At 37.0% G+C, this 17,520-nt stretch overlaps 1 protein-coding gene across 1 annotated transcript in view; it reads right to left on the bottom strand.

The window, feature by feature from the left end:
* Window positions 1–332: 332 nt before the first annotated feature.
* Window positions 333–17,520, bottom strand: part of LOC115436195 (NIPA-like protein 2) — a 68,235-nt gene continuing 51,047 nt past the window's right edge. The window contains exons 6-11 of the mRNA XM_030158965.1: window positions 7,516–7,612; window positions 7,098–7,233; window positions 6,895–6,983; window positions 2,053–2,116; window positions 1,868–1,965; window positions 333–1,672 (exon numbers count right to left, since the gene is read on the bottom strand). Coding sequence (XP_030014825.1) covers window positions 1,566–1,672; window positions 1,868–1,965; window positions 2,053–2,116; window positions 6,895–6,983; window positions 7,098–7,233; window positions 7,516–7,612 — 591 coding nt within the window. The 3' untranslated portion in view covers window positions 333–1,565. The remainder of the gene's footprint in view (window positions 1,673–1,867; window positions 1,966–2,052; window positions 2,117–6,894; window positions 6,984–7,097; window positions 7,234–7,515; window positions 7,613–17,520) is intronic.

Genomic DNA, 17,520 nt, shown 5'->3' with positions numbered 1-17,520 from the left:
GTAACAGTGCTTTTAGACATTCCATGTTTTCTTTTCTGTCTGTTTTAGTCACACAACACACCCAGGAGTTAGTACTTGATTGCATAACCGTTGTTTTTGATGACTTTTGATGGTCTAATATTTTTTCCGCGACTGTACGTTAAACAAGACTTAAGTTTGAAGTGAACCTTGATCCACTAATCTGACAGACCCTGTGCCTTGAGAGATGCAGTGTGGAAGACTAATGCCTCATAAGTGACATGACTGCAGGCTAAATAGTGACAGAAACTGAAGATTGAATTCTCCTATATTTTATTCTGACTTGGTTGTCGGGTGGGGTGGCTCTTTTTTTCTCCCCATATCAATGCCTTTGTCATATAGATGCTCCACAAGGGGAACACTGAAAACAGCCGAAACAAAATGAAAGCCTTAAGTTTTACTTTTGATAGATTTGTTCAACCTTTAATCAGCTGGGCTTCAACAATGTCTTAATTTGTGATTTATGCAGCCGTCTATATCCAGACTGAAGACTTGGAGCCTGTTTGTGGCAATTTATTATTGTGAGTTTAAATTAATTAGGTTGATGGACGTGCCAATTTCTTTTAAGAGCCCCTGCATTAAAGAGACAGTAATAAATGACTCAAACTGTATTTGACAGACGTCATCTGTGGTTAAAAGCTTTAACCTTCAGCTCTGTTATTAATGCAACGCACAACAGTGGAACAACCGATACTTAAACATTCGTTCTTTTTATAGTGACACTGTATGAACACTGCTTTCCCACATATCCCATAATGTGTAGGTGGCAGGCGAGAGCGTTGCCTGGCAACACTAAAGTTTGGAAGCAGTTCAGTGTGAGGTTTATCTAAGGTAAAGAAAGTTGGTCAGATTGTGCATTAAAGGCTTTTAGGAGTTTATTACCTGTGAAATGGCTTTTTAAAGAACATCAGTGCCTGCCACTAAATTACAAACACAAATTAGAATCCTGAATGAACGCAAGCAACAAGTTTAAATACTACTGAATCATGTTTAATTCTTACTTTAACTCGGGTCGGATCAAGTCACCGCAGAAAAACATGGCTCATATATCAACGTCATGTGTTCACCTTTGAGCTTCCACTACCATTAGGGGGCAGTAGAGCACTACTTTATGACAAACTCCTCATAGTCTGAAATGGTCTCCTGGTTTATTGACAACTCATTGCAGATACATTGATGTATTCAGTTGATTAAAGTGTTATGTAGGGAATTTATCACAAAGGCCTCCTGGACCTCCATAGAACTAAAAGTTGGAGCAAGTAATGGATCTGATTTTGCACTGAGCCAAAAGGCATTTCTTTTTTGAATTCATTTTCTCATTACTGATACACCACACAGGGAATATTTCTTGGTTAAGTAGAGCTATTCCGTGAGGTGATTTACACTTCTGACATTAAAATCCAACACCAATATGGTCTCTGGCACTGGTTTAAGTCGATGCCCGCCGTTCTGGGCTATAAATAGAAATATTATTGAAGTACCCAGGATGAGGCACAAATCAAACCCTCAAATCCCACAAAAATACAGTCCAACAGATGGAGCCGGTCCTATGAATCGTCTGCTTGGCCAGCTCTGTTGCACATAAGTTTGGCTGCCAGTGATCCGTATGTCATAGTCGTTGCCTCGGGCTGCACTTTGTCTGTGTGCCTCCTCCCTGTGAACACAGACAGAACAGCTCATTAGATGGACCCTGCTGCCACGGCTGCAGACTTTAGCAGTCAGATAAATCCAGGGTCAGTCAGTAGATCCGAACTGCCACTGGCTGTTAATCAATGCACTCTGCTCAACACAAATAGGTCGACACGCAACATTTGCAAAGTGACTAGATTAAAAAATGAAGAGGACTGACCGGGGATCTTATCCATTGGGATGAAATTGCGGTCCTGTTGCTTTATCTTTGGCCTGTTCCGTGCAATCAGGAAGACTCCCAGGAAAGAGAGAAGACAACTGGAAAAGAGTTTCAGGGAAGATCGCCTGACAGTAAATATCGTATTTTAATGAGCTGCAATTACAGGTCTGTTACTGAGTACTTACCCAAAGAGGAACATGAAAATGTTCAGTAAAGCCAAGTCTTCAAATTCCTGGTAAAATATTATCCCTGCAAAATGAATAAACACATTAAAATGCATCTCATTCTAGCAAAATAAACACGGATTATCTCTAGCGCTTTGTTTATACAGCAAAGCCCTGCAAATAATTTCATTTAGTTTCACAGATCAGTAGAGATTGGCTGTTCAGAATCACTGATTACAGTGTCACATACAAAACTCTCCTCAGTGACCAGATACTGTATTAATGAATAAAGTGACAAAAAAAAGCTTTTCCCTATTTTATACATTTATTTCACTGCTCACAGCTCTTTTGTTGTGACAACCCCTAAAATGATCATTTTCTTCAATGTGAACAAAACTAATTTTAAAGAAGAAATCCACCCCCAGATATCTGTATAGTGCCAGATACAAGGCATCAGCAATTTGTTGTTCAATACAGTCAATTTTTGGGTTATGTGTGTGGGTGGAAAGTAGTGGTAAAACCAAGAGCAATATTAGAGAAAGATTTTCAGAAAAGGTGAGAAATCCTCAAACTGCCAGATTCCGGTGATGGATGTCAGCCTGTATTATTACAGGATATCAGTGCAAAATTGTGGTAAGAAGCTGTTGCTCTTCTGTTCTAGGTGACAGCGAAAACTGATGTTTACTGTTGATGTTTCAGACAGCTGGAACATTTTCTATTACACCTCGCTGAATCTGGACTGGAAATGGCCTGAGATGACGTCAAGTCACGGTAGATGTTGGACAATTTATCTTCAAGAAAAATGGCAAATGCTCTGACAGAAGATGTTCAGTCGTGAGAAAATGACACTACATCATCTAAATTCTATGGTTTCATGTATCAGGTCATAAAAAAAAATCATCTGGTCTAACCTCAAGTGTAAACACAGCAGATTCCATCAGGCTATTATTTATTTAACAAAAATGAAGCCAAATTCGAGAAGTAATGTGTGAAAAACCTCACTGCTTCCACAGGAATTAAGACACTAAGCAGCAGACAGATGTTCCTTAATGTTACCCTGAATTTATTGACCATCGCTAAGTGTGATCACCTCTATAACAGCAAAAGTTTCCTGGCCTGGAGCTGTCAGGTGTGTGTGTTAACTCAACACCGAGGAGGAAAGACATCAGAAATGAGCTTAGAGAAGAAATTATTTCTGCAGATAAATTTGGGGAGAGTTCTAAGGTCACAACCAACAATCTGAAGTGCATCATTCTGCTGTGAGATGATGGATTATTTACAAGAGGTAATTATTAATGACAGTTGCCGATTGAAGCGAAAATTCAAGGTCAGACCAGGCAACGATCAGAAAAACTGCAAGAACCACCTGAGAAGTTACAGGACAAACCCTCTTCTCTCTTACTTTTTATAGACCCAAACATCCACCACCGACCAAAACCATCCTCTGATCTAAACTGTTTAATACCCCTTGATCCACTAATCCTATCAATACATGTAAATAATTGGTGTAAAATACAGTTTATCATCTTTTCATGGTCATCAGATATGAACATCCATTTGGACGTTCAGAGGCTCTGTAGTTACCATGGAAACACCCTCATCTTCTACAACATTGATTCACCAGTAACAACTATGGAGTTGGATCAATGACAGTGGATGGACACACTGGGTTTATGTTCAGTTAATGATAGATTTTTACTGAAAAAGTTACTTTTTCTTCAGTTTTCTCTGTTACTTAATACTTAGCACATTCTTGTTTAGACAGGCTTTTTATGACCCACCATGATGCTTTGTTTTATTTGCTTAGTATTTTATTCTCGGTATAGTATTTTATTTTTTATTGGACTGTCTTCTCTCTGTAGCGCTTTGAGATTCTGCCGAATGATAAGTGCTTTATAAATGCAATTTTTTAAATTATTATTATAATAATAACCCTTAACTTTGATCTGAGTTTTTTTTATGAAAATCTATATGATCAGTGTATTAAATATTGGAAAATACTGGATTTTCACTGGAAAAATGCAAAATATGGAGGATTATTTCATAATAAATGGTGTTAAATCACCAATAAATCGCGCTAGCTGCTGATTGCGCTAATGGCGTGTTATTTTATGCGGCATAAATATACATGCTGAAAGGTTATAATGCGTTCAGATAACATCAATTAAAAGTAGCGTGTTGCCCATACACAATTCATGATATCACATTGTATATAGAGAAAAAAACGTATTTGGGAACTGCCACAAAAGTAGCACTGGGTCTTTATGGGTTAAAAGAATATAGCAGCAAAGTCCCATCTGATCAAACCCCAGATTTGTAGGAAAGTGTTTGACAGATGAGACTAAAGTGTTGTTCAGCCAGAATACACAGCTCTATATTTGGCAAAAACCAAACACGACCCATCAGGACAATCCCCTCATACCAACTGTGACACACGGTGGTGGACGGCTGGTATGGCCTCGATTTGCAGCTCCAGGACCTGGTTACATTACAGTCCCTGCATCGACCATGAACTCCGCTGCAGTCCAGAGTATTTCACAGACTAATGCGAGTCCATCTGTCTGACAGCTAAAACTAGGTCATGTAACAAGACAATGATTCCAATCAAACCAGAAATTCTACAGCAGAAAGACTGAAAAAGTGGCCCAGTCAAAGTCCAGACCTTAACATGGGTGGGAATTTAAGAAACAATGTAAAGAAGAGCAGGAAAATATTAATCCACAATGATATGAGAGACTGATAAAGTCAAACAGACAGTGATTACTTCAGGTTTTTCTCCTAAAGGTGGTTGTACAATTTGTTGAACCATGGGATGTGCTGCTTTTACATTTTTGTTAAATAAATCACATGATTAATCTGTTTGTTGTTTACATATGACGTTATAGTTACATAATTTTAGAACATTTTCTGATCTGTAAAACCACAGAATTCAAAAGTGCACTTTCTTTTTCTTCCAACTGTCAAAAATATCACTTCAAGTTATTTTTTTAGATGCACAACTGATCAAACACCACAACTATTGACAGGATAGGAGCATGCATCATGTTCCACTATTATGTCATGAATGGAGTATTGAATTACAGTTTCCACTCCTGCTGCACAGACTCTTTGCTGTGGCTGAAATATCTAACACAATGCTCACGAATAAAAAGGTGTTAAATTAAATGAAAAAGTAGCATCATTTTCTGTGTGTCGGTAGTTTTCTTGCTTCCTTGTCACATCTAATCCTATGTGTGCCTCCTAAAGAACTAAATCATAAGCAAAAACATATAGTTTTAGCAGTAGGCTTGTGTATTTGTAGAGTTAATACACATTAGGTGTTCAAGTGGCTTGTATTTGGAGTATTGTGATGGTGCATATAGGTTTGAGTCGATCTAAAATACAGGTGCAAAAGCAGATAATACTATTCAGTGGAATCATGTAGAAAAATAGGCCTCTGTCCTATTTTTTCAAGATGTAGAAAGTGATAAAATTTAATTTATCCATATTCAGAAAGTACAAGTTAAACTGATAAGTGAAAATATTTAACAGTTTTTGTACTTTCTTCAGTTTATAGATTAAGTTCATGTATGATTTTCCTTATCAACAATTATCAAAACTAAATCCAGTTGATAAAGCAATAGTATCATTAAACCTCCGATAAAGGACCTTCCAAACCACATAATCTGCACAGCGCTATAGTAATGTCAAAAGGTTTTTCATACATGTTTTTAACTTTTTTAAAAAAACATTTGTATTTCATCAGCTTGAGCCATAAACAAAAATCCCAAACCTTTTTTTTTTTTTTTTTTAAAAACCTTTAAATACCATGTTTCTACTGTAAATAAACCATATTTTTAATGCAAAAAACACAAACTTTTTTTTTTTCAATATATTACAGAAAAACTGGATGGCTCATGCATTATTATTTTTTGTGCTAGGTCAAATGTTCTTTGGTATTTTTAACACTTAAATAATATGTTTGTAATGTAAATAAACATTTTTTAGTACAAAAAAACCAACCTTTTTCAAGCCAGTCCATAAAAAACAGGAGTACAATTTTTTATCCTGCCCCCCCGGCCCCAAGGAGTACTGGTTTAAGTTTGGTTTGGTTTGTTTGTTTAACACTCTAGCAGCAAAAGTATTGGTTTAATTTATACCAAATTGGGTTCATAGATCTCATTACATTTTGGGAAAAGTAGGTCAAAGTTTACATTTTTAAGAATTTTTTAATCTCCCCCATTTACTTATAATGGGTGAAATTTTACATGTCTATAAAAACAATTTTGTTTCAATTCACTTCAGACTTGACACATATGTATAGAGGCAGTTGATATGCTGACATCAGTACATGCATAGACATGATGACATCAGCTGGATCGATGCCAAAATAAGATACAATACATGCAAGGGGCGGGGTTTGTTGTGCGTGGCACACATGTCTGTTAACGCTCTAACAGCAAAACTATTGGTTAAATTCATACCAAACTGGGTTTATAGATTGCCAGTCACCCTGAATAGATGTAATGACATTTTGGGAAAAGTAGGTCAAAGTTCAAATTTTGTGTGATTTTTAGAAATATTCCCATTTACTTATAATGGGTGAAATACGTGTAAGGGGCGGGGTTTGTTGCACCTGGCACCACTTGTTAGATTTTTTCAGCCTGGCATATGTCAATGATTAACAGCAACACTGATTATTTTTTGTGCTCGGTCAAATGTTTGAAAATATGAATTTTGTACTCGCTTAGGGGAAGGGTGCTAGTGTTGAAATTTTCTATTGTTTCCAATGTCCTGATTTCAGTGGGTTAGTGGGTGGGTTAGAATTTTAAAAATCATGCAAAAATTAGCAACTTTTGAAGGAGGGTTAAGTGTTTGACATACCAGCAATGATGGCACTTGCTGTGAAAAACACAAAGTTGATGGGCACCACTTCTGTCGCATCAAACATTTTCATCGCCTCATTCAGAAATCTGTTAAGAAAGATGACAATGATCACGGTTACTGAAACCCCTCAGTTTTTCAGGTACAGGAAAGCAAGAGTTGCATCTAGGATCAGACAGAGAGATAAAAAAACCTTGACTAACTTGATCTGGAAGGCGCAGGAGACGATCATGACCACGAGCATGACATAAAAGATGGGGTAGATGAACTGCAGCTGGCCCTTTATGGTCTCTGTGATCATCCCTGACACCGCTTTGACCGAGATGACTGTCAGAGACGCTGCACAAACACAGACGCAACAGATTAGCTTCAGCATCCCCAACAAAACTTGAAGTAGCGATAAAGAACTTCCTGATTTTTTAGGGCTTGTGTATTGTTTTTCTGGGAGTTAAGGTAAACGATTTCCTGCCACTGTGCTCTTATCTTTTCTCTGCAACAACATCAGGCTCTTAGAGATGAGAACAGCACCGGCGTTTTTCTGTAGCCAGGCAACAAAGCAACCTCTGATTGCCTAAAATTGTAATTCATAACCTCTGTCCTCAATCAGATACTTGTTCGTACCTAGCAGAGCCACCAGCAGCATGACAATGACGATGTGCTTCACGTTCCTCCTCTTGTACAGATAGAGCAGGATGCAGAAGAGGATGATCTCTATAAGCTGAGGAGAGACAGGAGGGTTACACAAGTCATTAATTCAAATTCCATTTCCTCTAACTTTGCCCAGAAAATGAAAATCTCAAATGCACTTGAATTGTACTTTTACTGACCATCTTATCTGTATTACAAAGTGCTGCATGCAGGCACCGAGAGGCACCGAGTAATTGAAACAAATGACCGTGGCAGAAAAATGAAATGAATTGCTGGTCTTTAATGAGAGCGGCCCGTGGCTGTGCTTCGGAGTCCGACAGTATTCAGCTGCTCAAGGACCTGTGATGTAACAACACACGACTCTAATGGATAGAGACCAAGGAAGGAGCACAAAAGTAAAATTGAGGGAGGAAAAAAGGTCAAGCTGACCTTTAAATGTCTCTCACAACCATCCCTGTGTCTCTGGAAATACCGTATACTTAATAGAAGGCTTATTTAAAGGATGTCACTGGCCTTTTTGCCCATAACCAAATGAATTTAGAAAAGCCTGAGATATTTGTTATAGATATAGCATTTTACATTATGAATATATGAAATGGCAGCAGTTTAATTGTTCAAGTCCTGCTAGATGAAATTGTTTAATTATATAACCCCAGTTTCAGTGAAGTTTGGATGGAGCGTGAAATGTAAATAAAAACAGAATATAGTGATTTTCAAACCCTTTATGACCTTTATCCGCCTGAGACCCAGCAATGCATTTTTATCCTCTGTAGGGGATGAGTGTTTCATTCTTTTTATTTATTTTTTTTTTAATTTAACCTTTAACTACCCAGGCAAGCAATTAAGAACAGATTCTTATTTACAAATGCAGCCTGATCAAAGAGCAATGGCTCCTTGAGGGGAAGGGGGTGAGGAGGCTAAAAGTAAAAACAAGGTTAAACAATTACAAAAACAAGTAGTTAATAAATAAATACATTACAACAACTTTACTTGAGGGAAAAGAAAAAAACAAAACACTGTCCACCGCAAAGGACAGTCCATAGGAAAAAAAAAAAACCCTGTTACATTATGTCATTTCATTCATTTCATTTGTTTGTTTATTTCGAGCATTTACAGAATACATGCAAATTCAAAATCCCCCCCCCCCCAAAAAAAAATTCATTTATAATCGAAAAGGAGTGGGAAGAAGAAAAACTTATTTAATCCCACCTCCATTCTCATCATCAAATAACTTAATATAATTACATTTTAAATACTCACTCCTGTCCTTTGACTTCAAGCCAGAGCAATTAACAAAATAGGCCTAAACCAAATTAGAATGAACTCATTTGACAGTATTTACATTATATAACCAAAATGTGTGTAAAAAAAAAAATAGAAACAAAGTAGATTCCTGGTGGTGTTACCACAGGTAACAGTTAACCGTCAATTTACATGATAATAATTACATACCAACAATGGTAAAAACAAAAAACTGCAGTACACAAGTGGTAAAGAACAGCAATAATTACATACCAACAATGGTAAGGAAAAAAAAAAAAAAACTACAATAGCATTAATGGTAAAGGGCAGCACATACTAGCAATGGTAAGAACAATACCAGATGGTAATGGACAACACATTTCCAAACAAGACATTTATTTAAAAATTTTTTTAAAAATTAAAAAAAAATTACTTATTGGGTCTCAGGAGGATATCTAATCCAAGATATTTAATGTTTAAACTGATAAACTTTGATAATACTGAATTAATTAATTAATTAATTTATTTATTTATTTATGAGACCCAGGAATGTAAAAGTTTTTGCTTTTTTGCTTTAAATAATTGTCTTGATTGGAAACAGCATGATGCAGCAGTTTTTTTAGATACATTTTTTATCTTTTTAATGGAATGTCCTTTGCAGTGGACAGCATTTTTTTAAGTAAAGCTGTGAAACTCCTGTCCCCTACAGAGGACAAACATGGGTCTCAAGAGGATATATATATATATATATATATATATATATATATACTGAATACAAGTCAAAAAGGAAAAATCATTGTATGTCATTTTTATCTCACTGGCTGATGATCTATTGTGAAGATGCTGTCTCCGTTACATGTTATATGCAACTTCCTTGGGACAGTGTCTAAGATTGTTGTTCATAGTTTTGAGAAATTCTGATTTGTGAATTTTTGATGCATTTTTCAAATATTAAAAATGTGCCTTTACTTATAATGGTCTATATTTTGATGGTTTATAACATGTAAATGGTTAGAGATATCAATACAGTTACTATTGATCACTGATAGAAGTCACATATGGACTTTGAATTAGTCGAGTTCTCCTCCAGTGAAAGTACCGCCCACTTCTATTGGCAGATTGATCTCCTGCATCAGGACCACAGGACTCTAACAGAGACAGAACCTGACAACCTCACAAATTCAACTTGTTATTGATTCTTGATGGAACATGCTGCTGAGATACAGGCATATTGGTCCTATTTCTATTTCTATTTCTATTTATATTTATATTTAGCACAACACCCCAACCTTCCTGGAATTGGGGTCACAGTTTGTCCTCACGTAGACTGATGGATATTTTCCGTCCTCTGCAGGGTGACGTCTATATGTACTATGCGTCGTCTGAACCCAGTGCATCAATCGTTCTAACTAGTTTCACTTAGGCCACCTCAGTTTGCAGACAGTCACCCCCATCTGTACTTTCTCAACATTTCTCTTTGGCTTTCCGCGCTGCAGCTTCATTTCTGTCTGCTCGAATTCATTCAGCAAACACAACTTGATTCAGGAGTGGAATGAGAGATTGTGGAGAGAAAAAGCGGTGCCCTGAATAACGATTGCACAACTACTGCGAGCACATATTCACCGTCTCCATCAGCGGCTAATGCTCTGAAGAAGCTGCAAGTCTTATCTTATAGTCTTTTAGGACCATCTTTGTTTGGTCGGATGGATTATGAGCAGATAATGGAGTGTGTGTAAACAGAATGTAGATTATACAGGACTCTGAAGGAGATTCAGACGTGACTCTTTTTTTTGGTCAAGTGTGAAGCCTGAGCAACAAGTGAATCACATGCAGTATTCTGAAAATACTCATTTATTAATTCAGTTTTAACCCATAAAGACCCAAACATCCATGATCGGCCAGAACTATGGACTGATCTAAAATGTTGAATAGCTGTTGATCCACTAATCCTATCAATACATGTAAATAATTGGTTTAAAATACAGTTTGTCATAGGGCTGCACGATTTTGGCAAAAAATAAAATCCCGATTTTTTTCCTTGAAAAACTCGATTTTCGATTTCGATTTTTGGGTAAAACTACAAAAGACAACAGAAGTCAGCATGTCGTTTTCGTGAGCAGCCCACAATGCAAAGCACCGTTCCCTTCCTCAAATCTGTGATGGTATCACGGGATGGGCCCTCAGAAGTTTTATTTTTTCTTCATTCAATCTTTATTGAATGAAGTAGAGTATACAAACAACGTATACAACAAGAAAATAACAGAACAAGTTTGCCAGGGGGAATACACTACAATACAATGTCCAAATCAGAGCAAATACTGATGGTTTTTAGAGCCTTTTTGTTTCCAGATTTATCTAACAGCTTTAAATAAAGTTCAAAATCTTTCAAAAAATAAATACTATTTGGTTTTGTGTTACAGAACTTACATTTGTGAATTAAACATTTTGCAAGTAAGGGAAATAATTCAATTATATATATATATATTTTTTCCTTTTAGGGGTATCTGGACCCACAGGGAGGCATGAGAGAGATGAAATCGATTTGACAATTTCCCTTTTTTAAAAATTGTCCTACTTAAAAAATCTGATTTCGATTTAAAATCAATTAATCGTGCAGCCCTAGTTTGTCATCTTTTCATGGTCATCAGATATGACCCATTTAGACATTCAGAGGCTCTGTAGTTACCGTGGAAACACCGTCATCTTCTACAACATTGTTTCACCAGTAAAAACCCATGGAGCTGGATCAATGACAGCGGATAGACGCAATTGGCTTATATTCAGCTAATGATATATTTTGCTGAAAAAGTTACTTAATCTTCCATTTATCTGTTTTTGATTGATATAATAACCTTTGAATTTACTCAGATTTTATGAACATCTACATGGTCAGTAAATTAAATATAGAAAAATACCTGATTTTTACTGGAGAAATGCAAAATAAAGAGGATAATATTACAATAAATGGTGATAAATCATTTAAAGGGAAAATATAGAGAATTTTTTTTTTGCGAATTGCCACAAAAGTCGCAATAGTTCTTTATGGGTTCATGTATTTATTAGGTAAAAACAATATACAGTTCATGGGTAATGCTTATTTCCTATCTTTATTCATTATTAGGGGTTTACATAAAATCTATATTTATATATCTATATAAATCTATCCATCCATCCATCCATCCATTTATTTTTTTCATTTGGTATTTTTCATGTGCTTATAGAATTAAACTAACACTCAGAACATTACACTTGGCATTATGGAAGCACATATTGCAAAATTATGGGCAGATACCCATATTTAAAATGACATTTTGGCTGATACCAATATTACCAGCTGTTTCTTTAATTTGTTTTAATTGTTTTTTAACCTCTTAATGAAGAAATCTTCATTAAACAAAATATAAAAAGTTAAAGTTTTAAAGTTGTAAAGTCTTTCAGTCCATCACATTATCTTTGAACGAGTGACTAAAAATAAAACCCTACACTTTTTAAATATTAAATGTTTATTCTCATAACCTTTTTCTTATTGCTGTAACAGTATGATTTTTTTCTTCAAACACTACAACTTTGTTCTCCAATTTTTCCTGTCATACAATCTCATTATCACCTTTGTAATTACATAAAATGCCAAAAGACTACAATTTAACAGTCACAATGTGGAGGACACTCAGAACTTTACACTTGGCATTATGGAAGCAAAATTATGGGCAGATACGCATATTTAAAATGACATTTTGGCTGATACCAGTGTTACCGGCTGTTTCTTTATTTTGTTTTCATTGCTTTTCTACCTCTTAATGAAGAAATCTTCATTAAACAAAATATAAACAGTTACAGTAGTAAAGTCTTTCAGTCCATCACATTATCTTTGAATGAGTGACTAAAACCCTACACTTTCTGAATATTAAATGTTTCTCATAACCTTTTTCTTTTTGCTGTAACAGTATGATTTTTTCTTCAAACACTATAACTTTGTTCTCCAATTTTTCCCTTCATACAATCTCATTATCAGCCTTTGTAATTATGTAAAATGCCAAAAGACTACAATTTAACAGTGACAATTTGGAGGATATAGTGACACTGAGCAGAGGGAGGTACTGTGATAAATTAAGTTTTTTGATTTAGTTCAAATTTGCGTATTTGAGCTGCTAATGCACTGACACAAACCACAAAATTGTTCAAACTAATCGCAATATGACCATTTGCCACTGAATCAGGTGCTCAAATTAACAAAAAAATAATATAAACATAAATTAATACTAATAAACAATCATTTTTTCATCGAGTACGCTCAGATGAAATCTTGCTGTCCTTGAGTATCCATAAAAAGAAATGTCTTAATTATCTTATTTACCCTTATGACCGTCTATTGAATTAAATCCAGTATAAAACTAATAAACACACGAACAGTGTGTGTTTTACTGTGGGAATTGAATAGATTAGATCCTTCGTGAACTTGCATTATTCTAATTTCCTGCTGCGTTGTAGTAGGAGGAAGTTCAGGACCTCTGCCGGTAGTTTCTTCAGCAGATCACAGGTGTCATCCATTTCTCTTCACTCTTTTACTCTTGATTTACACAAAATGCTGGATTTTTACAAGACAAATATAACCTGAAAGGTGAAAAACAGAGTGCTGCATCTCTGCTGCTTCTGGCATCATTGGAAACTCAGCAGGATATGACCTTCTGCTGCTAAAATCCTCCTTTAGAAAAACACTGAAGGTGGTTAAGACTAAGAGTAGTGTAACATCTGAGGCAAACATTTACATTTTTTGTGAAGAGAAAACGCTTTTCTTCAGCTCTGAGGCAGATTCATCACTATGGTAACAGCTGTGTTTATGCCATCCCAGCAAAATTGGAGTAGAAGAGTAGAAAAGCACATGGATAAGTGTTAATGCATCTGCAGATTGAGGTGAAGGGGAGGATTTTGTAAAAGAGTGAAAAAAAACATGGCAAAATCAGTTTTTACAGAATCTCTCACTGAGGTAAATAACGGCGCATTATTACAATCTCAGATCCACGACTGAAATTTGACGCATTTAGTCGGTTATTTTGTATAAATCAGGCATGATATAATACACTATATGGTCTTCATTCATTTGTTGTATTCTGTGAGAGTATTATCACCTCAGTATTAAACTGGTCTACAATTTTTTTTTAGAAATTATCTGCCTCAGGGATTAAATTTGTTAAATGATATGTATTTTAATAAGATTAACTGGAAAACAAATGACAAAAGTGCTGATTTGCTGCTGTTTTCAATGTATATGATAAAGTGTTATTACACATATATTGATTTATGTACATTTACATAATAGATTTATAAATCTTCCACTAGATAGAACCTGTAAAGTCAATGTATTGTCATGTGCAGACAGTGTTCTGAAGTAGATCTGAGACAAATATTCTTTTTGAGTCAAACCCATTCTCTCATTAAATCTAAATCTAAATTTAACATTTTGACCCAAGACTATATCTTGGAAATTTGAGCCAACTAGCATTTTGGACTTGATTTTTCTTTATCAGTGACTCACAGTGATGTCTCCTATCATCTATTCACGGATGACATCCAGATATACTGCTCCTTTAACTCTGAGCCCCACAAACTGAGTTCCTTAATAAACTGCTTGTCAGAGTTGAAGCAGTGGCTAAATGATAACAGCCTCCAGCTGAACTCCAGCAAAACAGAGACCCTCATCATTGCCCCGGACAGTGCAATCCCAGGGATCAAACATCACCTTGGAGACCTGAGTTCCTCGGTAAAGACCAAACTGAGGAATCTGGGTGTCATCTTTGACCAGGACATGTCTTTAGAATTCTACTCCAAACACCTAGTCAAAAACTGTTTCTTCCAACTACGCAACATCTCCAAACTCAGATCTATGGTGTCCATCAATGAGCTCGAGATGATCGTTCACGCTTTTGTGTCTTCTCGCTTAGACTACTGCAACAGCCTGTTTACATGCTTAAACAAGAAGGAGCTGGCCCGTCTACAGTTTGTCCAGAACTCTGCTGCCAGGCTCCTGACCCGCACAAACAGGAGAACCCACATCACTCCCATCCTTAAATCTCTCCACTGGCTCCCTGTTCTATATCGTCTTCATTTCAAAATTCTTGTGCTAACTTTCCGGGCCCTACATGGCCAGGCCCCTGCATACATTGCTTCCCTGATCCAGCCCTACAGCTCGACTCGTAGCTTGAGGTCTTCAGGACAGCACCTGCTGATGGTTCCACGCACCTGTTTTAGCACACGCGGTGACAGGTCTTTTAAAGCTGTGGCACCACGTCTATGGAATGACCTGCCTCTACACCTACGGTCCATGGACTCTGTAGAGAGCTTTAAGAAACACCTCAAAACCCTCCTGTTCAAAAAGGCTTTTTAGTCTCCCACCTGACCCAGGACCACCACAGACTGATTACACTCTATGTATTCATCATAACGTACTCCATGTGTCATCCCCCCCCCAGTCTCTCTATATCTCTATCGCTCTCTCTTTTCTCCTCCTTTACTCTCTGTGCTCTATAAATAAAATTTACTTACTTACTTACACACGGTAAAATTTTGCTACTTTTATTCTGGAAGCATTTTACTTGTAGACCAGTTTTTATCAGAAACCTCACATATACAATCAGGGCCCGTATTCCTAAAGATTACACTGGTCTGCAAGGAAAATGCTTCCAGAATAAAAGTAATGAAATTTTACCACATGAGAGTCACTGATAAAGAAAAATTAAGTCAAAAATGCTGGTTGGCTGAACTTTCCAAGATACAGCCTTGGGTCAAAATGTGAAATTTAAGAATTAACGAGAGAATGGGTTTGACTCAAAAGGAATATTTGTCTCAGAGCTACAAGATCTACTTCAAAACACTGTCTGCACATTAGAATACATTCACTTTACAGGTTCTATTTATGTTTATGTTTATGTTTACGCATTTGGCAGACGCTTTTTTCCAAAGCGACTTACAGGGGAAAACCAATTAAATCACTCAATCAATCAAATTTTATTTATATAGCGCCAGATCACAAAAAAGTTATCTCTTGACATTTTATATATAGAGTTGGTCAAAACCAGACTCTAAGTCAATTCTACAGAAACCCAACAGAATCCTCCAGGAGCAAACACTTGTGACTGGTGACAGTGGCAAGGAAAAACTTCCCTTTAACAGGCAGAAACCTGGAGCAGACCCAGACTCCTGGAGGATGGCCGTCTGCCTTGACCAGTTGGGGTTAAAGAGAGAGAGTAGAGAAGGGGAAAAAGAGAGAGCGATAGAGATAGGGACTGGGGGAGAGGGGGAGAAGGGGGGAGTAGGGGGAGACACATGGAGGCGGTTGAGGATAAGTGAGTGGTGATGATGAGGGCAGGGAAGAGGCCGGACCACCGCAGCAGGTCCAGAGATAATCGTGAAAGAATCTGTGGTTATCCTGGGAAAAACCTTATTAGAATATTTAAAATGGAATGTTTGAAAGTGCTAGGACAGGAGGTGCTCTCGGAAGAGCTGGGTCTTCAGGAGCTTCTTGAAGATAGGCAGGGATGACTCTGTTCTTGTAGCACTTGGTAGAGCGTTCCACCAACGTGGAACGACCCATGAAAAGAGCCTGGATTGTCTTGTACAAGGTCTGGGGACCACCAGACTACGTTCCCCAGATGAGCGGAGTGGTCGTGGGGCGACATAAGCTTTTATTAGTGCACCTAAGTAGACAGGAGCAGACCCACGGAGAATTTTGTAGGCTAGGATTAAAGATTTGAATTTGATGCGGGCAGCTATGGGTAGCCAGTGTAACTCAATGAGTAAGGGGGTGACATGTGCCCTTTTAGGCTGATTGAAGACCAGACGCGCTGCTGCATTCTGGACCATCTGTTTAGTGGAAGATTTATAAAACTATTATATAAATGTACATAAACCAATATATATGTGTAATAACACTTAATCATATACCTTGAAAACATCAGCAAACCGGCACTTTTGTCATTTATTTTCCAATTAATCTTATTAAAATACGTAACATTTAGCACATTTAATCTCTGAAGCAAATCATTTCTAAAAAATTGTAGACCAGTGTTCTTAGTGCAAAGAGTTGCTCCTAGTTGCCAAATTCTTAGAAATCTTATCTTAGAATCATGATGTTTTCTTAGAATTTCCCCTAAAAATGCAGAGTAGATCCTAGTAAAGAGAAAAGCTATTCCTAAAGAATCCTAGCCCTTTAGAGAGCTCCAAAGGTGAGATCTGTTCAGAGCAGGGGAGAGGACTTTTAAGGGGAAGAGGAGTTCCCTAAGCAGAGGACAAAATGGAAGAGGCAGGAGGGATATTCTCCAAACACTAGATGACAGCGAATTAATTAAACGTTACAGATTGGATCGTGCAGGAATCATGTTTGTGGTTGATCTCATTAGAGATGCACTTACTTCTCCAACCCAACGCCACAATGCAACACCACCCCAAATGAAAGTCATCACAACACTGAGGGATTTGGCAACAGGGAAAATGCAACAATGTAGCAGTGATGACCTGGGTCTGTCCCAACCCTCCATCTGCAGGGTCACAACCTCCAGAGGCCGGTCAGCAATCACAGACACTGATGAAAGCTGAGACATTTTACCCTCGTTAAAACCAAATTGAGTTGAAATGTTGAAAGGGCAAAAATTACCAGCATGCCAATTAATATGAGCAAATAAATATAACTATCACTATGTGAATACTGTGCAAGTGGGCCTGAGTTTTTTCACACATTTTTGT

The sequence above is a fragment of the Sphaeramia orbicularis genome, chromosome 16 (genome assembly GCF_902148855.1).
Source record: "Sphaeramia orbicularis chromosome 16, fSphaOr1.1, whole genome shotgun sequence".
Classification (NCBI taxonomy): domain Eukaryota; kingdom Metazoa; phylum Chordata; class Actinopteri; order Kurtiformes; family Apogonidae; genus Sphaeramia; species Sphaeramia orbicularis.
The sequence above is the reverse complement of the archived record's forward strand: the minus strand, read 5'-3'. Positions and strand labels throughout refer to the sequence as shown.